Source organism: Sardina pilchardus, chromosome 9 (genome assembly GCF_963854185.1).
Source record: "Sardina pilchardus chromosome 9, fSarPil1.1, whole genome shotgun sequence".
Classification (NCBI taxonomy): Eukaryota; Metazoa; Chordata; class Actinopteri; order Clupeiformes; family Clupeidae; genus Sardina; species Sardina pilchardus.
This window is the reverse complement of record NC_085002.1, coordinates 25,546,623-25,568,287: the sequence shown is the minus strand read 5'-3', so window position 1 is coordinate 25,568,287 and position 21,665 is coordinate 25,546,623. Positions and strand designations below refer to the sequence as shown.

The 21,665-nt window shown below is 46.8% G+C and overlaps 2 protein-coding genes across 2 annotated transcripts in view; both read right to left on the bottom strand.

Moving 5' to 3' along the window:
- The window catches only part of LOC134091775 (constitutive coactivator of PPAR-gamma-like protein 1 homolog), a 31,582-nt gene extending 30,309 nt beyond the window's left edge, over positions 1-1,273 (bottom strand). The window contains exon 1 of the mRNA XM_062544423.1: positions 502-1,273. Coding sequence (XP_062400407.1) covers positions 502-975 — 474 coding nt within the window. The 5' untranslated portion in view covers positions 976-1,273. The remainder of the gene's footprint in view (positions 1-501) is intronic.
- A 1,453-nt stretch (positions 1,274-2,726) lies between these two features.
- On the bottom strand, positions 2,727-21,074 carry cass4 (Cas scaffold protein family member 4). Its single transcript, XM_062544419.1, has 7 exons — positions 20,829-21,074; positions 9,800-10,237; positions 7,995-8,072; positions 7,640-7,747; positions 5,952-7,283; positions 5,488-5,562; positions 2,727-4,919 (listed from the first exon to the last, which is right to left on the bottom strand). The coding sequence occupies exons 1-7, from the start codon at positions 20,832-20,834 to the stop codon at positions 4,344-4,346; spliced, it is 2,613 nt and encodes an 870-aa protein (XP_062400403.1). The 5' UTR covers positions 20,835-21,074; the 3' UTR covers positions 2,727-4,343.
- Positions 21,075-21,665: the final 591 nt, after the last annotated feature.

Sequence of the window (21,665 nt, the reverse complement as noted above, 5' to 3'; positions counted from 1 at the left end):
TTATGGCAACAGGCTACACAACTGACAAGTTGTTGAGCTAACTAGTCAGCTAACAAGTTTGATAATGTCAGATTTAGCTTGGTAGCACGTCACTGACCTTGATGAACAAGTTTTTAACACATCAAGTGAACTCCCATATAGATAGTACCAATATGCGAGCGTGTCAGCTGATGGAAATTGAAATGTTGCCCACATAATCAGTTCACATTTCACATTGACAGGCTATTCTGCAGACTTCTCTGCGGAACAAGCTAACTTGCTAACTATCTCTTGCTAAGCAGACACAGCTATGCTGGGTAGCCTTCTTGCTAAATTAGCTACATATAGCTATCTATGGCTTGCATCTATTCCTGCAAAGTTAGCTTGCTAACAAGCAATTTGTAGAAACTGACAACTCTACATTAGCCTAGCTATTTGGCTAACCTAACAGCCCAGATATTTGGGCAAGAGCTCAAAGCATCCCTGGCCATCATAAACCTGGCAAAGTACTCTCGCACTTACCCCAATGTGGAACCTGAGGAGGGCCAGTCGGATACAGTGGGCCATGCATACCGGAGGCAGGAACCAGACCTTTGGTGGTGGGGTGCCTTTATTCTGGACGTGGCTGATTATCTGCTGCGCTGTCTGTCTTTCGTTCACCTGTCGCTTGACCCATTCGTGAAGACGGCCTTTCTCCAGGGCGCCATTGAAACAAACTAAGAGCTCTATGTTCCCGTTAAAGCAGGCCTTAGCGAGTGCAGCCAAGTAGCCAAGCATGTGGTTCCATTGGCCTCCACTTACCCAGTCGGTGTAGAAACCACCGTAGAGCCGGTGGAGGCAATTCTCGGCGTCAACTAGAAGCCTGAGCGGACTTTGAGGCGGTCTCTGCCTGCCGCCTCCAACCAAGCTACCCCGAGCAAGCTTTTGGAGTTCCACCGGTACGACAGCATTCGGACAGTGCTTTTCAATATACTCTTGGAAACCTTGCACACCCATGATGTTTGAAAAGGGAAATCAGACTGATCCGGTTAACGCGTAAAGTAGCTAGTGAAATATGGAGTTGCAAGCAGCTTCCCCCAACACTGCAAAAAAAAAAGAAAACAAAATATTGCTGTTGTTGGTTTTTGGAAGAGTGAAATCCGAAATAAATCAAATCAGGTTGCTACGGATGCATTTATTGTTTTTGGTGAGTTCTTTTTTGGTTCATGGCTTCTGTACGCCATGTGCGGTTCTATGGAGCCATGTCCCTGGTCTCTGGATGTGTCTGGTGGTGTACAGAAAGAGAAGCCCAGTGACGCAGGGCACGTACCGTGCACAGGAAAGGAGGAGTCTGAAAGGGTAACAGTGGGCACAGTTAAAGCACAGGGGGACAATTGAAGAACTGTTGCATGTAGGAATTGATGAATGTACCAGACAGATAACATACCACTATGTAATTTAAAAGAGAAAAATAATAATGAAAACGGCTTCGTAAAGTCTCGAAATGAACGAAGGATGACACGTTTTGGGAAGATTCTTTTCCAAATGGATATTTCCTCGTGGATCGAAAAACATTATGAGACACACTGTTACTTTTAATCAATTTTCAAAATAGATTGTGTTGGTAACAGCTTTGCCAGTTTAGGCCTAGGCCTAGTCTTCTAGAGCAGCCTAAAGAAGACCAACGCGCAAATCAGAGCTTGACACATGCCATGTCTGAAGAATGTCCAGAGATTACATAGGGAATAACTGGAATAGTTGGTTAACACCACCTCAATTAGCCCATAGCTACTACGCCCATGTTACATGTTTCAGGCCGACTTTCATGCAGTGCTGCCGATCTGGCTGGATATGATGCACTGTTATGTCTAGCTATCACGTCCAGTCAGATATGTGCAGCGCTACATGAAGTCATTGAGCCTTATCAAATGGGCTCCCAAGCATTGAAGCTGCGAAACATCGACAGAAAAAAAGAGACAGGGTTGTCAGCCACCTGTTTGTGTCCACATTTTGGGAGATTAGGCTATCGTTTCTCTCTGGAAATCCATGGTAGGCCTATTTTTAAGGCTACATTCTAATGCTGATAGGCCCGCTCTGACTGTGAAAGCTCTCATTAGGTAAATAATTAATTTTGTAAACCAACTTAGATTAGAATTGTTGCCTTCAATCTTCATTCCAATTTCCAACGTTTTTAGATGATAGGTCCTGTTACCTTCTGTTTTCATTCCGTCCCATTTAGCAAAATCACAATATAAATGTGTTAATTAATACTGTCTCAAACTGGTTATTATTAGTAGTAGTATTTATTTATTTATTCATTAATTCATTAATTCGTTCAATCAATCATTTGCACGCTTAATTTCAAAGTGTTCTGTTCTCCATTCATCATTCATAAATGTCTTAAGTAGCCTAAACTGTTTCCGACATTACACCAAAAGAGGGCGCTAACGTATAATTTACGGTAGAGCCATGCAGTCCTGATTCTTGACCTTAACCTTTTACTTAATCAAACATTTGGCTACCGTTTTCACGAAGTGGTGTATTTAAAACCTAGCAACTTTATTCATCTCCTCAGAATGAGCAAGAATGAAATGATTTGGGCTGTCTAGTTTTAAACTTAGGCCATCAGGCTTTCAAGACTTGCAAGCTATGTTGTAGGCCTACTTATAACATTTGTGAGCTTAGACTGTCTGTACCAGACAACATCAAATCCTCGGCCCAAAAGATATGGACTATGGTGGCCAAATGGCAAATATATCTATTTCCATAATGAAACTTTTATTAAGAATGTTATATGATAAGAAAACACACAGAGAAACAACCACAGAGACTAAATACACAATAACAAATAACATACTTAAGGTTTCTTTCCCATGACTAATATGTCTATATGGCACAATAATGAAACTATAATGAATATGTACACACAGCCTAATGTCAATAATATAAAATAAACGGAACACATTCACCTCCTCAAACATACGTACATCAACTCCCAATTGTACAAAAATAATTACACTTGCATTATCAACAATATAGGTATAGCCTATTGTTTCTAAATTAACCTTAAGATTTGGCTCAAAAACAAAAGTGCAAAAATTTGTTGATGACCATGACACTGCTAAAACTGACTGCTTGAGAGAACTGTTAAAATGGACATTTCCTAAAAGGAAGCAAAAAAAAACAGATAAGGCTTCTCACACAACTGGTGGTGCTGTGGGGGAGGATTCTGACATCTCCAAATACGATAAATAGAGTGTTACTTCAGCTTTTCAGGACTTTTCACCAAAATGGAGGATTTAGTATTACAATGAAAATATTGTAATGGAAAAGAATACCTGCATTCATGGTGTCACATGTCGCCTGTATTTTCTCATATGAAATGTGTGGAGCTTTACAGGACTCAGAAATTTAGATGGAATGTCTTTTCAGTAAGATTTCAAACCTTAGGGAAGACTTTTCAGATTATTTCTAGTAACAGTGACCACATTTAAAAAAAAAAAAAAAACTTCTCTTAGGTTCTTACTTACACAAATGATGTACAAACCAATAAGACCTAAAACAATACTACCAGTACGTAATGTTAATTGTAATGACTAATTCCATAAAAGTTGTACATTTCTCAAGATCTAAATACATCAAGTGAAATGTATTTTGACACAAAGTGCCTCTAATTTTTAACAATAATGATTCAGCAGATATGACCAAACTTGTCATGATATTTCATGTCCATTTCATGATCAAACAAGCTAATGGGAGACGGATGTCTGTCTTGGGATTTTATGAAAATGATAGCAGTCTGCCTAACATATTTGTGCCAATACGCCACTTTCCTATAGAGTTCCAGTGCTAGCTATGCACTCAAATGCAGGACCAGAAAAAATCCAAGTGTCCAAATAGTTGTTAGAGAGGGTTAAAGCGGAGCGAGAGGCGCAAATGTTCGACCATTTCCGCATTCTGTTTTCGCAAAGGGGAGGGGGGCGAAATCCCCCTTTAAGCAGACCTAGAAATTGACGTTATTCGCACTGCAACTGCTTGCCAACCTGACAGAGATCGATATCCCACTATGACGTCTTTGCGACACGCCTCTTTAAGCAGACAGGAACTGTTTGAATTGTGCTTCCATAGAGATGCATTATGTTGCTCTATCTTGTCAGTAATGAAGGATCTTTGGTTATACACTGGAAAAGGTGAATGGCCCTGTCTGGAGCTGTACCTCACAAAAATGTCCTCCCTGCTCTTTTGCAGCACATACAGTATTTTCTGTATGTGAAAATAATAATCACTTGTAACTTTTTTGTCTTTCAATTAATGTGTCTCAATGTTTTCAGATATTTAAAAGTGTCATGGTGCTGTCCATCACTAAAACCCAGGTGCAGGCTAGGCTACATCTGCTCCAGTGACTGGCGGAACTGCTTTGCCCGTTGCGCCAGCTCCTTAGCAAAAGTCTGAGCCTCCTGGAGCGCCAGCTGGTCTGGGAAGTGCAAGGCGGCCTTCTTGGTGGCCACGGCGAGCTGCTTCAGGAGGGCACACAGGTGGTTGCTCCTGTGCAGCAGGTCACTCCTGCTGGGGCTGTTGTTGGCGGTGGTGGTGGTGGTGCAATTGTTGGCGGCGGAGGAGGAGGAGGAGGAGGAGGAGGAGGAGGAGGAGGAGGAGGTGGTGGTGTTGTTGTTGTTCCCGCTGGCGTCCCGGTGGTGGGCCTCATTGCACAGTGTGTTGACCAGTTTCTGGCCCACCATGATCACCAGCTTGCTGTGGGAGATGAAGGCCTCGGGGGGCTGGCCGGCCAGGATGCTGCTCACAAACTCGTTGATGGCCCGCTGCAGCGCGCCGAAGTACAGGCGGCAGTGTTCCGAGAGCACCGACTGCGACGCCTGTCGGAGGAACGGTTTGGGCGCCGTGGGGGGCGGGGGGGCAGCATCCCTCTCACCGTTCTGAGAACTGGAAGAGGAGGAGCGCGCCTGTGAAGGAGCAGGAAGAGAGAGAATGTGAGTGCTGGCATTAGGGTGGGGTGGAGCAGTGAGGAGAGGAGGGCGGACGGCAGTAAAGATTTAGAGGAGTGACGAGATGAGGTTAGGTACATGCTCCCCTCCTGGAGAAAGCCTCAGATGTTGGACATAAAACAGGATAGGTTGTCTCTCATTAGCGCTTGATCCTAATATCCGCAGCCACTCCGCGCTGTGCTTGAGAGCTGAGTTATGGCTCTACAGTCATGGCTGATCATTAAGGAGGAAATGGGTAGCTGCTCATGTGCAGTACTCAAGTTACACAGGTCAAATGTTCATGCACAGGCTTTTGTATGAAAGAGATGGATTCATGCAGTTACATTTTACTGTTGGTGCATCCAGAGGCAGTCTTTAAAAGTGAATTATGGAACTGATTTTCAATTCCATTTATGTTTCTTAATCCTGTCCATATGATGTCAGATTCAGATGCCTTTATTGGGTAACTTTGATTAATTACTAAATGTAATATAATTACATTTCCAAGTTTCATAATGTTAAGATTTTGTAAAGGAGATATGTTTACCTGACTCCTGGGAGTATTTGGAATCTCGTTGGATTTTCTGTTAACCAATACTTTCTTCTGTTTCTGCTCGAACTTCTAAATGGGAAACAATGGGGTATTCACTTTAACTTCAAGTGATTTCTCTCAAACATTGTCATTAATGAACAGAATTTTAATATGCCCCTTTGAAAAACTTCCCGTGATAATCTGTGAAGCCATTGATATGATTAAAAGTCTGCTAACTAGGCCCCGGCAGTGGCGCAACTGGCTGGGGCACCTGCACCGTACGCTGGCGACCCGGGTTCGATTCCCGCCCCGTGGTCCTTTCCAGATCCCACCCCAACTCTCTCCCACTCACTTCCTGTCATTCTCTCAACTGTCCTGTCCAAATAAAGGCATAAAAAGCCCAAAAAAATAATCTTTAAAAAAAAAAAAAAAAGTCTGCTAACTTGCTCTCATAATGAGGAAGAATGAGAAGATCATACCTGTAGCTGCACATAATCGTTATCGTCTTCATCTGGGTCTGCCGCCTGTTCACTGTCGCTCTTGTCCTTTTTCAAATCTGGCAACGCTGTGTTTTTTTGTGGCGACTCCGGCTCCTTCTGCGCCAGTCGGAACAGAAGCTTTCCGTTGGCATTGAGGATGGACACCAGGCGCTTGATGTCCTCGGGCACCGTGCGCGCCACCATGACGAAGCGCTCCAGCTGGTCGGGGGTCTGCGCCTGGCCCGGGTCCTGTGCCAGCGTGTCCAGCTTCCAGCCCACCTTGTCCAGGGCCTCCACCGCCTGCTGCAGGATGAGGCCCGAGTCCTCCACGATGGAGAGCTGCTTGAGCAGCCGCGCGTGGAGGTTGGCGTCGGTGAGGCGCCGCGCGTTGCCCCGCACGTCCGACGCGAAGCCGAGGAAGCGCGCCACGGCGCCGGCGATGGCCTCGGCGGCGGCGCGCACGGCCGGCAGGTGCTGCGCCAGGTGCTCGCGGCGGCGCCACCGGCTGCTGACGAACAGCATGAGGCGCGGCACGGCGCCGCACACCTCGTCCTGGAGCCCCGTCAGCCGCCGGCACACCTCGTCCTGCGCCAGCGTCACCTCGCGCAGCAGCTCCGGCGACGACGACGACGACGAGCTGAGGGCCAGCGAGTCGCACGAGCTGCTGGACGAGCTGGAGGCCGTGGAGGAGGTGGACGCCGTGCTGATGCGCTGGCTGTCGCCGGTGGACGAGCGCGACGAGCGGGACGAGCGGCTGCCGGGCCTCGGCTCCCCGCCGCCGCCGCCGTCCTCCTCCAGCAGGGACATGAGGCCCAGGCGCCCGCGGGGCTGCCGGCCGCGCGGGTGGTCGTACGTCGGGCCGCAACTGGCCCGGCACTCCAGCGGCACGTGGCCTCGGGCGGAGAACGGCTCGGCTCGACAGAGTGAAGCCGCGGCACCTCGGGAAAGCAATGCCTCTTGGGAAACAGGCGCAGCCTCAGGCCCCTCCGTCTGCTTTTGTCCAGGGGGGATGTCGTAAATGCCGGTAGGGCTGGTTCCTCCCTCGCCCTGCAGAGCGTTGGAGCTGGGTTTTGGGATGTCGTAGAGGGACGTGTCTGGGCCAGGGCTGGCGCTGTTGGGAGGCCAAACGTGCGCCCTCGCCCCTTTGGCTGGCATGGTGCCATAGTTGCTAGATTTCTCCGTCGCTGCCGGCACGTCGTAAATCCACTCCGATTTGCGGGGTATGGGCAGAGTGCTGTAGCTGCCTGCCAGTCGGTGTTGGGCATCAGTGGTAGCGGGCACAGGGATGTCGTAGTTGGGCTCCGGGGATATGGATGGAGGCACAGCGTACACCTACACAAAGCCAGGAAAACCAGGAAACATTTCATTAAAGATCTGTCCCTTCTACAGAGGACGGGTTCAGACATTAAACTTTACAAACACATTACCCTTGGGAATTCTCTTTGTTGTTATTCCAAATATGAGGGTGATGAGGGTTTTAGAACTACTAACTAAGTCTAGACTTTTGACAACTGACATACTGTAGCATACACGTACACACTGCTGAAGCATATATGCATAGAATATGTTGCAGAAATATAGTTTCTTTTTGATTCTGTGTGCTCACACTTTTCAAAGCCACAATTTACAAGTGCAATTCAAACATGAGCCGTTTGGTCAAGCTGCAAAGAGGTGTGAATGATGCATACATTATTTTGGCTGCAGCTGTTGCTCATCTTGGTGTCCATGACCTCATAGCGCTTCTCAAGGTCGAAGACCAGAGAAGGTGTCCTTGTCATCAGATTTGGAGCCTGATTCTGCAGTCAGACAATTAACAATGAGAAGCACTTTATTTACCATTTGCAACCTTGCAAGTACCTTCATTTCTTATGGACTTCAATAAGCTTCAGTATGAAAATGTGCGGCACTGTGGCAAAGTATTGTTAGAGATGCAGCATTAGGCTATTGTCTATGATGCAGCATTATAATGCACTTGACACAAAATTGATATGGTTATTTACTTAAGTTTCTTAATAGACACGCGACAAAGAGTTATCGACTCACATTGACGAGAGATGCTTTTCGCACCAGGCTGGGGACATCATACACCTCCGCTGTAGGACTGGGTGCTGTGCTTCTGGCCTGCACACAAACAAGCAAGCAACAACAAATGTTACAAATACCTTTGTTTACCTGGCCAACAAAATGAGCATGTCGTCTGGTCTAGCAGTCAGCTACCTTTTGTTGGATACAGGGATAATGGTTCCTAAATGCCCTCAGTGCCACAAACCGCACAGAAATGCCTGCCTCTGTGCCAATTAACCCAGATCTTTAATCAAAACCATGCCAGGGGTGTTTGCTGGCGGATGGCTACTGTAAAGAAAAACAGCAATTCCCTGGAGCAGGAGGGGAAATGGCCAACATGTGGGCCGACCCACAACACCCCACTAAAAACCCCATCCCCCTATACAGCTTCCACGATGCAGCACTAGGCGCGGGCATTCGCACAGATGCCCTGTTTTCTCTGGGGTCCTCGCCAGTCCTGGGTGACTGGTTGCAGTTAGCGCGGTGTCTGAAGTCTGTCTCAGCTCCTCTTTTACGGGCTCGTAAAAGCCCGCCGCGCTGCATGCCTGTCCTCGCAGAGGGAGAGGGAAAGAGAGAGAGAGAGAGAGAGTGAAAGAGAGAGAGAGAGAGAGAGAGAGAGGGAAAGAGAGAGGGAGAGGGAAAGAGAGAGAGAGGGAGAGAGAGAGAGAGAGAGAGAAAGAGAGAGAGAGAGAGAGAGGCCCCCAGGCCTCCCATCTGTTTGTGCTTTTAGCCAGCGGGGGCTTCCGAATGCAGCACAGTGCAGCGTTTCAGGCGCGGCCTGTTATCAGCCACCACTGCTGCCGAGTCAGAGCTTACTCCACAGAAAGGTGGAGGCCGAGTCAGAGCTTACTCCACAGAAAGGTGGAGGCCTGGAGTAAAGCAGACCTACTTCCCATCCTGATGAATTATATTAGCAGCCGTATGTGGTCCATAGGCTATAATGCATCAACCACAATAGGCTATAATGTATCGATCCTTTGGGTCATTTGTAGTCTGGCTATTACCATACTTGTAGCTCAATCTTTTAAGATTGAAAATTAGCATGGAGAGGCTGCACTTTGTTTCTACTGCACAAGAGGTGTGATCAATGGGCATTGTTCAAATGACTCTGTACGCTTGGATAGTCTTTCAACCAATCAGACCAACGATCCGGTGCGTCTTTTGGATAAGGTACTTTCTGATTGGAGCCAAAGGTTCTGGCAGGGAACAGAGGAGATAGATGTACAGGTTTCCAGCCTTAGCTGCCGGGCGAAATCCAAATTCACCAGAAGTTCAGGCAGGGTTCACCCAGCCTAGGTTATTTGCACATTTGTCAAATATTTTTATCCAAGCAACTCACAAGTTCTGCATTTCTTATTTTCAGTTCACTGTATGTGCTGTCTAGAAGCCATGACCTCAGTGTTGTTAACACCTTGCTTTGCTGGCTAAGCTACAGTTTTACTTCACAGTAACTGTGCAGCTGTATGTAACAGGGTAGACACAGAACCGCCATCTTATGCACAGATATGCAAGACATCAGAGTACAGATTTTTAAAAAGGTGTTGACCAAACATTCATGCATTCCAAACCTTTATAAGAAATTTTTATTAAATCCCACAAGTGGGTAATTTGCTTGTCACAACAGCCCAATAGCAGCAAAATAGATAAAAGTAAAAGTAAAAAAGACAAATTGTAAAAAAGACAGTATTCCCGCATACCAGCACACCTAAAAATCACATACAGCACATAATACCTTTATGTAGAGAGGATGAAATGTTAATGGGATTATCAACAGGGAGGCTTACCGTGGAGGGTGAGCCTATGCCCTTCTGTCTGAGGGGCAAGGGCCCGGGGCTCCAGCAGGAGGGGCGAGGGGCGGAGGAGGGCACCTCGTAGATGCGCTCCATGCACTCATACGCAGGGCTGGAGTTACACTGCCTGGGCACCGACGGCACCTGGTAGATGCCCTGGGGGGCGTGCCTGACCGGGGAGGAGCCCAGCAGGGAGCAGGGCATGTCCGCCTGCCTGGAGGTCTGGGGGTAGAGCGCCTCGGCCTGGGAGGGGGAGAGGACGAGCAGCCGGTTGGCCGGCGCCAGGCCCTGGCGCCCGTGCAGGGAGCACTTCCACCATCCGACGCTGCCCGCCACGTTCTGGTCCATCACCGTGAGGATGTCGCCCTTCCGGAATGCCAGCTCATCCGAGCACTCCGCCGTGTTGTCATAGAGAGCTTTGGCGAGGACGTTCTGCAGAAAGTTTACAACAGTGGCAAAGTTAAAGATGCTCTAAGCGATGGCAGACATTTTTTTTAGGCTAAAACATTTTTTTGCACTAAATACACTGTAGAAAAACACAGTCTCTGTGGACAGCAGGCTCCAAAAAAAGCAATAAAAACAACCTGGACCAACGGGCTATGAAAACATAACAAACTGTTCCAGCAAATCATCGATGAGATGTGCATCTAGGAGAGCTTCAATTGCAGCACGGGAGCCCATGAGTAAGTGACGCTACCCACGATCACGAGCTTAGAACGCCTTTAATGCTGAATTTAGAATGTACTGGAGGTATATTTTAATCCTACATTTCACACATCCGCAAATAGTATCGGAAACAAAACTGTGCCAAGCACAGAAGTAGACCTTCATCTACTGTATTTAGATAAACAAACAAAAAGAGAACCTTAACCCATACGGCAGTGGAATGAGGAACCTGGCATGTAGTGGATCTGATGTTCTGTGTCCTGTAGATTTACTGGGTCTGGGAGCCAAATCAGCCTCAGTCAGCTGCTGCAGGGGAAATCTCCCTCTTAGGGTCTCTGACTGCAGTCTAGTGTCATGTCTGAGTGCTGAGAGCTTGACAGACGCGTTCTTTGTTGTGGAGGATAATGGGCCCGAGCGTGACCAGGCACGGCTTTGGTCGACCGTCTGATACGAGGCCCACTGGCCTTGTTTCCCAAACTTGCCCAGTGCCAGCACAAAAAGGCATAACGTCAGTTCATCTTAGCAACTCATCCGCTGTCAGGGTTAGGTCAGCTTTTGACCACTCACTATCACAGAGGCTTAGAAGTTGGCAGGAACATCCTTTCCTCATTTGTCACCTGTCTCAAATTCTTCATTCCGCAGGCCATGTATTTGCAAAAACATGTCCTTCAAGTACTTCAAGGCTTGTGTTTATGAAAGTATTGCAGATGTGTCTACTTCATCTGTAGTGCACGTATTTGGAGACGCATTTTCAAGTTATATGAGAAAAACAACTCCTAGCCCTCATTTACAAGCCATGTATTTGTCAGGGACTTAGTCTGTACATGAGCCAGTAGCTTCCACCAGATTGTGGCTAACTAAAGCCAATCTGGCATGGACCAGGTGGTGGACAGCGGAGGTCCTTCAAGAGTTTTTGTAAACATCTGTCTCCCCCAAGCCAGGAGAAATAATATCGGTGTCACACTGTTATGTGTATGTCTGCCGAGAGTCCTGTTTATGCTTCCTGTCTTGACTTTTGGAGGATAAGTATGGGAAGCCTTTAGGCTCCCCCTTTTTCCTGCGCTAGTTATGTTATGACTGTTTATGCTCTGTTGTTTACATGTTCTCAACACACACTCTGCAACAATGAAACACCTGAGTGTAACCTCTCATCATTAAGCACCCCCCTCTTTGTTCTCAATATCCTCTTTTTTTCAGTCTTAAGAGAAAAACATTGGTTGCAGACAAAGGTTCAGGGATCTTTATCGTGAAATAAGGAACTATGTCATTCTCTGGCTAAGATCCAGTGTGCCTTTTTGCATGTGATTGCAGTGAATACCAAACCACCTGCAAGTTATGAACCCAACGAGACATCTGATGCCTTTGGTTTTTAAATACCCTCAAGACACACGCACAAACACACACACACACACACACACACACACACACACACACACACACAGGCAAACACACAAACACACACAGCCTGTGTGCTTGGATTCACTGCACGCGTCGCTTTAAACCCCGGCCCATGTGTCTAGAAATTCCTTAATGCCAACAGTCGCTCACAGACACACACACACACACACACACACACACACACACACACACACATATACACTCACACACATACACACGACAGAACAGCCCTGATGTCTTCTCAGCATGCCACAGTAACAGCATGTTGATCCCACTTTGGGACTCAACATAAGGACTGGGACTAAACCTGAAATGTAAACACTCAAATATGAATCTATAATCCATACAGAGCTCTCTCTCTCTCTCTCTCTCTCTCTCTGAATAGAATGTTCAGCAAATGTTTTCATTTCTTGTGTATACACCGTAACAAAGTCATAAACCTCAAATGGCCACCGACGAAGGGAGTTCATGTAATTCATTGACCATTCTTTATTTCTCTGGAACAGCACAGCACACTGTGATGTATCTTATGATATGTGGGACGGCGGAAGTTTGTTGTGGTGTTAAAGATTACTTCACAGAATAATTACAGTAGCCTCTTCCACTGAATGAATTGTGATAACACTTATTCATCTGACAAACCCTCCACCCCCATTCTGACATTTTGCTCTTTCAAGCGATCAGTCTCGAACGTGGGTGCCCGTGGAGAGGAAGAGTGGCACACTCCCCTCTCTCTCTCTCTCTCTCTCTCTCTCTCTCTCTCTCTCTCTCTCTCTCTCTCTCAGCATGGCTTCACCCTATCCTTGCCCTGCACGCTCGCAGGCTTCCTTCCTAACGCTCCAACCTCAGCCGATACCCCAGGGGCCCACTACCCATGCCTTACATGGCTCTCTCTCTCTCTCTCTCTCTCTCTCTCTCTCTCTCTGTCTGTTGATGTATCCCTCTCTCGCAATCTCTATCTCTGTCTCGACCTCTATTTCTACTTTTTTATGTCTCTCTTTTTCTTCTTCTTTCTTTCTCGCTCTCTATCTGTGTCTGTTGATGTCCCCCTCTCTCTCGCAGTCTCTATGTCATCCTCTCTTTCTACTTTTTCTCTCTTTCTCTTCATCTTCTTCTTCTCTCTCTCTCTATTTCTCTCTATCTCTCTCTGCAGGGTGAGTCCTCTGCCACAAAGGCCCCATTCACCCCACAGCTCCCTGACACACTCTGCACCTGTCAGAGGCTAAGAGGCTGCCAGGTTTCAAGGCAGCAGCCCGTGGCCCCATAGGACAGCACACTGAGCGACAGCTCTCCTGCCCATGTCCACATCAGAGCAGAGCACCCTGCTCTGCCACCCCCCCCCCCCCCCCCCCCCCCCCCCCTCGCCCCAACACACTCCGCTGCCAGCCGGTCAGCCCACCGCCATACCACCGAGGCAGAAAAACACGCTTGGCTTGGGGTCTGTGGCCGAGACATACGGTGTCCGAGTGGTACTTCTTCAACGGTGCCAATGCATGCAGATCACACACCCAATCTAATGAATAGAGTGCGGTGAGTGCTAAAAAAAAAAACCCACTGAAATACACATGGCTGTGGTAAAGAGGGTGTCAGTTTGGTTAGTTAGTCAGTTAGTGTAAATGCCTGGCCTTCAGGGATTTTCACACACAAGCTCCCTTTCATGTGCCTTATGCAGATCACACTGCGTAGGTCCTCTCTGAGTTTACATCTCTGAGTTTACATCTCTGAGTGCATACCAACATGCACTTCATGCACTTTCATGCACTTTTTTAGCGGTTTGTGTACTTTCCTCTTGACATACTTATTTTGTGTGTGTGTGTGTCTGTCTGATACAGTAGAAAGAGGTCAGATTCAGCTGTGAGGTGTTTGGGATTCCAGCTCCTGCCTGGCCCCAAGGATCAGCCTCAGACAGCTGGTGTGAGGACTGCAGAAAGCTGCAGCTGTCTGTGTCCTTCACCCCCCCTCTCTCTCTCTCTCTCTCTGTCTCTCTATTTCCCTTTCTCTTTCACCACACTCACTAATTTTCCTCCACCATCATCCCCCACTTTCTTGCTTATTTGCTTTCTTTGCCTTAACCCCCCCCCCCCTTGTCCCACTTTCCCATGATACATAAACAACTGCAATATGGACAGAGCAATTTCTGTGTTGCAAGTATATGATGGCTCTGTAATACTTCTTCAAATGGCAAAATATTCTGTACATCCACATGACCTCAACTCAAATGCTACACACTTCAAACAAATGTGTTTCCCTATCTGGACACAGAGATTTGTTAAAAAAAAACCGCAAGTTGTGTTGTTTTCAACACATTCGTTAAGAGTGTAACCTTAACATGAATGTTGACTAATAATTGTCTACATTCTAACAGTAACATATGAGCAATATATGAGTTTAAAATTGTCTCTAAATGAGGAACTTGAGTAATTTTCTTTACTCCCTAAACCTTAATGTGCTGATGTGTAAGAAACTCAGCGATGCAAGCAGTCGGCTATTTTCTCTCTCCCTCTGTGAGCCGAGTTAAAATCCCCACATCCTGCACATTCCACGTGTACCTCCATGGAGCCATTCTCACGCGGACACGCAGAGGTGAGGGCTTGTGTGGGAATCTGCCTTCCCTGGCACACTTTGACCTCTCACCTTTGGGTGGCCAGGGTCATGGCCCAGGGTCAGGTCACCACCTCCATGTAACACCAAAGATCCTTAAGGCGTAGCAAGATACGTCGTCGTAGTTCATGTCTATGGGCGCAAAACGGGGATCACTTCCTCTGCATAAAGAGGCGCGTCATTGCGTGTCAGACGTATTCATGGGTTTCATCAGGTCCCTTTCCACAGGTGTACAAAATCAAGCACTCGATTATCAATGCTTGATGATGTTCCAAAATAATCTTGCTGCTCTTTCAAGCCCTCTACATTTATTAGTTCTAATATGGAAGTAACACACACAAAGCATACATTTCAAGGAATTGAATAAAAACATCAATGGAATAATGGAAAAATGTCGCTGCTCTCATTAAGTTAGCCTACCCCAGCGCCATCTGATCGTCGTTAGCACAAATCAGGATTTGGTTCAGCTGGCTGGCTAATGTGTTGTCAAGGTAGAGCGTACGTAGCAACCGGCCAATAAGCAGAATAAACAAGAGGGGCACACCTGATATAAAGTCGATTTTCTCCAGACGGGAATGCTCAAAAATGCTAAAAAGGTACCTGAAGTGGTCAGAAGGGGTTGAGGGTCATGAAACCGTGCCCAGAATTCACACTCCTAACTCTAGAGAATGGAGATTTTAGCATATAGTTGAAATTCTGATCTATGTCCATAGACTTCAATGGAACAGTTGCTGCCTCTGCTCTGCATAAAGGGGGATTTTGACCCCCCCTCTTGCGATTCGGGTTCCAGGAAGTGGCTTCTCATGAAGTATCTTGCTCCGCCCTTAATTATCTTTGGTAACACTAGCAGCACTGCCGGACCGGTAGATGCCGGTCAGAAATGCGTGCAATGCTGGGCAGGCAGCAATCAGAACCTTTTTTCAAAACACTAGATGTGTTGTACCTGAGTATGCATCATCTACCAATGCTCTGAGGTTTGTCTGCAAACGTGCATGTGTTGCATCATGGAACCTTTTGAGATGTCAGACTTGGTTACTGGTTGCAAACACCTTCAGTATTTTCATTTTCACAAATAACTTTCGCAGTTCACCTTCACAAAGTCAAATGTCTACTCATTTGGTGTGTGCAGAGTGCAAGCCTTCCTCTCTTTAAGCACACGGGGAGTCATCCAGCAGCAGTGAAATCGAAACTGTCTATTTCTGTCCCGCTGTAGGTAAAGATCAGACTTATCAACAGTTTGCTCCGATTTATGAGAGGAAACCCAGTGACACCCAGCCGCGCCTGGCTCAGATGCGTGTCATATTTTCGCAGGAGGCGAGAGGGATAACGCACGGTAAACATTTAAACTGTGTCAATGCCAGAGCCAGACGCTCAGCATAGCCCAGTCAGGCCCCGCCGAGCGCCAGAGGCTCCTGTCTCTCTCAGTACCCAGGGAGGAAGTGAGTCTGTAAAACAGACATCCAAGACGTTCCCACCACGGCGACTGCGGAGGCAACAGCGGGCCATGCATGTCAGGCTGTCGCGCTGTCAGTGCAGGGACATAAAGCGTTCACTTACGGCGCATTTTAAGAGGATTGCATGGCTGATATCATGGTGACATGAGGAGAAGCTTTTGGTTGCTCACGATGCAGACACAACTGTGGAAGGAAGCCAAATCTGGGGATTTGTATAGTCTGGGGGCAGAACATACAGAACGTCTGCGAGAGAGAGAGAGAGAGAGAGAGAGAGAGAGTTTGTCTTATGAGAGGAGGGAAGTGGCAATTCATACAGAATTGCCACATCAGTCAGTAAGGATGTTGTGTATGGAAATCTAACAGGGACATTTAAGGACACTCCTCAGCAAAGATCCCATCAGAATGGGAGTTTTAGAAAAGGAGGACGCAGAATGTGCTGTGGCCCCAGAATGGCTGTGACATTGCCCCTGTCTACTTGCCCTGGTATTTCCTGTTTCAGCACTGTGACAGATATCATATACAACTCCTCTATTCTCACAGCCAAACTTCCTGGGAGATGTTTCCTACACAACCTCCCAGTTTTCCAGGAGGAGGTTTACAGGGGCACACGTTTAATTTGACAGGCCAATTACTCCCCTCTTTGTTTCTCCCCTCTGCTCTCATCTGCTCATTGGTACACACTTGGGCCGCGTTTCCCAGATTCGTTAAGAAGCTCTTAAGTGCTAAGAACTTAGGAATGTTCTTAGAACGTTCTTAGAGCGCTCCCAAGAAGTTCTTAGCACTTGCTCTTAACGAATCTGGGAAACCCGGCCTTGACCTGTTAGCAAACCCTACCCTCGGACTGTGGTATGATTATATCAGAAGATGCTTTTTTTCCTCTTAGATGTCCGCAATTAGTTTGTGCCAATAGTTTGATAGTGCAAGGATTTAAAGAACTAGAGAAAGTTATTTGTGAGCTCTAATGATAATGGCCGGGTTTCCCAGAATCGTTAAGAAGCTCTTAAGTGCTAAGAACTTCTTAGGAGCGTTCTTAGAACATTCTTACAACGCTCCTAAGAAGTTCTTAGCACTTAAGAGCTTCTTAACGATTCTGGGAAACCCGGCCAATAGCTACTGTGCTCCTGTTCTGCCTGTGTGGTGTGTGCATGTGCACTAGCGTGTGTGTGTGTGTGTGTGTGTGTGTGTGTGTGTGTGTGTGTGTTATCTCCAGCCCGACTGCTGGCTTTTTATTTAGCAGCTCACTTCCTGCCTGTGTCATCTTCTGCTTTTTCCCTCCCTCCATGCGGTCACTCATCTCCACCATCACCACATTGTGCGCTTCTTTCTCAACATGGCTCCCGTGCGCTGTGCAGAGCATCTCTTGTCCACAACACAGATAGCTGTGGAGCTCGTGGAGGCAAGAGCATCAGTGTCCTACACAGGGCGGCAGAAGTGTTTGGGAGCAATGCTGTTGCTCATGCAGTTGAAGTGTATCTGTACGTCGTCCACCCAATGCTCAGTTAATGAACAGAGAGCTGTTTTTATGTTGATCTCCTCAAAATGCATACATTGTCATTTCCATGTAAAAATGTGCTTGTTTCGCATATCTGCATGTCAGCTCTAGCCTGTGAAAATCACTCATGCTTAAGAGTGTCGAGGAAATAGGGAAATGATAGCGAATGCTGCACCGTCAGTGGAATGGACTGTAGAATGGGCATTTTGCTCTGACTGAAAACATTTCAGATTTTAGAGTGTCAGAGCCATCAGAAAACAACACAGTCCCCCCCCCCCCCCCCCCCCACACACACACACATACACACACACACACACACACACACACACACACACTTCAGTGATTGATGATCAGGGGTCACAGCCGAGGCGACTCATCCACAGCACGGCAGATGGAAGCTTCGGATGCGCAGGGGCAAAAGGGAGTCATGCCTATTTGAACTTCCTGATGTGAAAGACGGGTGTTGGTAGTTCTAGACGTGGGGGTGGTGGAGGTCGTAGAGATGGTGCTTCTTCAAGCCACGCAGACTTGCTTGAGAAACACCACTTCTACTTCTTCTTGTGTGTGTGTGTGTGTGTGTGGTGGGGGTGGAGGGGGTGGAGGGGTGTGCGTCACACTGATCACAGATCCTGAGCTGAGCTGAGCTGAAGCAAAGTGACCCCAGACTGCTGATGCACCATGATGCGCTTCTGTGACTTTCTGTGTTTTTGGAAATGACCTCATTCTCAGCTCATCGCACCATGCAGCCACGACATGAGATGGGCTTTTTTTTTTTTCCTTTTTTTTTTTTTGTCGCAGGGCTGACCAAAAGTTTGTTCTCTCACGCATTTTGGACAAAAGCAACAATGCGCAGGCAGACCGCAGACCGCAGACCCCGGGCCCTGCACTCTTAAAGCGAATGTGTTGAAAACAACACAAACTGTGTTGTCCCTATCTGGACACAGTGATGTGTTGTTTTCAACACATTAATTTTAAGAGTGTGGGCTTAGGGGAGGAAAAGCGGCTCCTCGTTCTCATCACCTCGCCTGCTCAGTTGTCACTCTGTCTTAGCTGGAAGGACAAACGGATGATTACGACACAGATGCCACTCGCTCTTGTGAAAATCACACATCAGGGGGGTGGGGGGAGGATGTGAGCTAAATCCAGCAGAATGACCATTGCCGCACCCCTCTGCTAATTTGTGACGAGAGCCCAAACCCAGTGATTCAGGGCCTTAATGCCGCACTGGGTCTCCCACCCAGAGACCAAGTCAACAAGGATCACAACATTTCAACCGATACACACTCTGACATGATGACTTAATAGTGAGATCACACACTCAAAGATTTGGTTTGGTTTAGTTTTTAAAGTGTGTTAAAGTTATCTTCAAACAGAGATGTCCACCAAAGTCATGGACGGAGATATCTACACCTCAAAAGGTTCCCTGCTGTTTGTCCATATCTTCAGCTTCTCTATCCTGCCCTATGATCAGGTTGTTGTACAAATGTGTCTGCAAGTACAAGTCGGATGCTCTAATCTGACATTTTTCATTAAGTTTGATTCATTGATTCATTTAATTTGATTCATATCTATGATATTCAAACATTTCATGAAACTGGGTGCATAAGACGATACATATAGAATACAGCTGAGTGGACAAGAACTAAAGGACAAAGTGTCAAAAGATGTTTTGGATGGAAATGTTTACCAACTAACCTAATGCCATGCATGCATGTACTTTACAGTATGTCCCCTGAACAGCTGTGAAGAGGGAGTCTTTTTTTCACAGATTCCTGCCATAACCGATCTGGCCTGCGACAGAGGGAGCCCAGCTGGGACTAACTACACCAGTGGACACACTGGACACAGACACACACCCACACACCCAGGGTAAGGCACAAAACTGTGGGTAAGGCACAAAACTGTGAGTAAGGCACAACACTGTGAGTAAGGCACAGAAGTCCACACACACACACACACACACACACACACACACACACACACACACACACACACACACACACACACACACCCAGGGTAAGGCACAAAACTGTGAGTAAGGCACAGAAGTCCACACACACACTCACACACACACACACACACACACACACACACTGACACACACACACACACACACACACACACACACACACACACACACACACACACACACACACACACACAGTGGGTGTCATTGTTAAATGACTTAGATTGTCTATTTCAATCCATATTTACGCATGTTAGTTGTATTTTATAGTGAAGTACATTTGATTTGACCATTCAGGGTAGTTTTAGTAATTAACACTGTTCAACCCTGACCCACCAAGTAATTTTCAATCAGAAATGTAAAAGCGCGGCTTCAGAAAGTCAAAGTCCTGCCATGTAGTCTACCTGTGCACTTAACACAGGTGATTTCACTTTTCTACCTGGCTTAAAAGTTGTGTTAATTAGAATCAGCTAATTGATTGAATGAGTGGAACACAGACCTGCAGGACTTTTACTGTCTGAAGCCGCACTTTCACACCTCTGTTTTTTAACAGTGTTGTACAGCTCAAGCAGTAACACCCAAGCTGCATTTCAATAAGCGATCAAGAAATCATGGTTCACTCCATTTTGGTGACTTCTCTTTATCTGACAGATCTATACAACGTCTCAACTTCTGCATTCATACGCCTAACCACCACCACAGCTGCAGAAACACTATTCAAACCCCACAAACCTCACCGTCAGGACACCCACACTAGACAGGCTAGATGCGTAGAAACGAGAGCCGTCTTTCGAAAGAGAACAACTTTTGAAAGGCTAAACTCACACAGTAACCACACATCCCAGAATAAAGACAGCAGCAGCAGCATAACAAGGCTCTGAGGGAAACATGACAAAGTTCAGATGATACTGAGCATGTCCTGATAATGTGCTTTCCCGGCTTGATTCTCTACACAGAGTCCAGGGTGCTAATGACATTGGTAGAAATGTCCCCCTCAGCACTCTGGTGCCGGACAAACCCTCTCAGGTTACACAGCTAGGGGCAGCACACCCAGGAGCGGCGCTGTGGACTGACGGGGTCGGGCAGCAGCAGTGCGTGAAACCCGCAGCAGAGGTAGCTGACGCCACGGCTTTTTGACAAAAATCCCAGCACTTGGTGGTCTGTCTATCAGCAAAAGCTGGCCGGGTGGCACTAAGACCACACCAGAGAGAGGAAAGCTTGGCACACAGTTGTCCTTGTTGTTGTTGTTGTTGTTTTAATCATTAAGTGAGAATGTTATTAACAAGTTAATGTTATGTTCTCACTCTGAGGAATTAATGTGAAAGTAATACAAGAACAAACTTTTTAAGATTGATCAACTAATGAGCAATTAAATAGTTTTAAATTAAAATACGTTTTATACATATTTGATATTTTCAACCCCCCAAAGTGAGAAAACGCGCTTACCTCCATTTCTTTAAATCAGCTTCAGTCAGAATCCATACACATAAACACCGCCCATTCAAAAGTCCATTCAAGAAATCCAAGCACTCCGCACCATAGCTGGCAATGGGCACAATTCAGTTCAGTATGAGGTTCTATCTTCAACTCCCTCTATGTTTTTGTGTCTCTGTAGAACAGATTCTTCTTGTGTTTGTCTGTCTGTCTCTCACACTGGCAGTCTTCAGCACATAGCTTAAGTTGTTGCAGGGACCCTAGACGCTCCACACAGTGTGGAGAGAGTAGCACGCAGTCATGACAGACAGCCTTCCCCCTCTCTCAGCTGGCCAATCACATTCCTCAAGCACTTTGAAGGCCCCACCTTCCTTTAACATCTCTCTGCATCTCTGTTGGGGGGGGGGGGGGGGTCATATCATCTGCTGCATGGAGAGAAACAGCTAAACACCATGTAAAAGTAGGCCCTAGGTAAAAAATATATTTATTTATTTTTCTTTAGCATGCAAGTTATAACGATAAGCATTTATTGTTGTCCTTCTTTTCCCTTGTGAGTTTTCACTCCCCTCTTTGTCTGGTCTTCATCTAAGAGTTTGAGGTTTGAGATTTATGTCACGGGTTTATTTGAAAAGCGTGAATTCTCAAGCCTTGGCCTTTGTTGTCAGGACAACACAAAAGAAGGCGAATGCCTAGGATGAACACTGGGAGGGTGTGTGTGTGTGTGTGTGTGTGTGGGGGGGGGGTTGGTTGGAGGTCACTGAGGGCTTCAACAATCGGTCTACAACAATCCTGAACTAACAGAGACATTAAAAGATAGTCAGCCAACTAGGATGGTTGAAAGTTGTACAA

Coding starts and splice junctions, on each gene's coding strand:
- cass4 (XM_062544419.1), bottom strand. Junction 7,748..7,994: donor GAAAAGCATCTCTCGTCAAT/GTGAGTCGATAA, acceptor GTCTGACTGCAG/AATCAGGCTCCAAATCTGAT. Junction 4,920..5,487: donor CAAATACTCCCAGGAGTCAG/GTAAACATATCT, acceptor GCTCCTTCACAG/GCGCGCTCCTCCTCTTCCAG.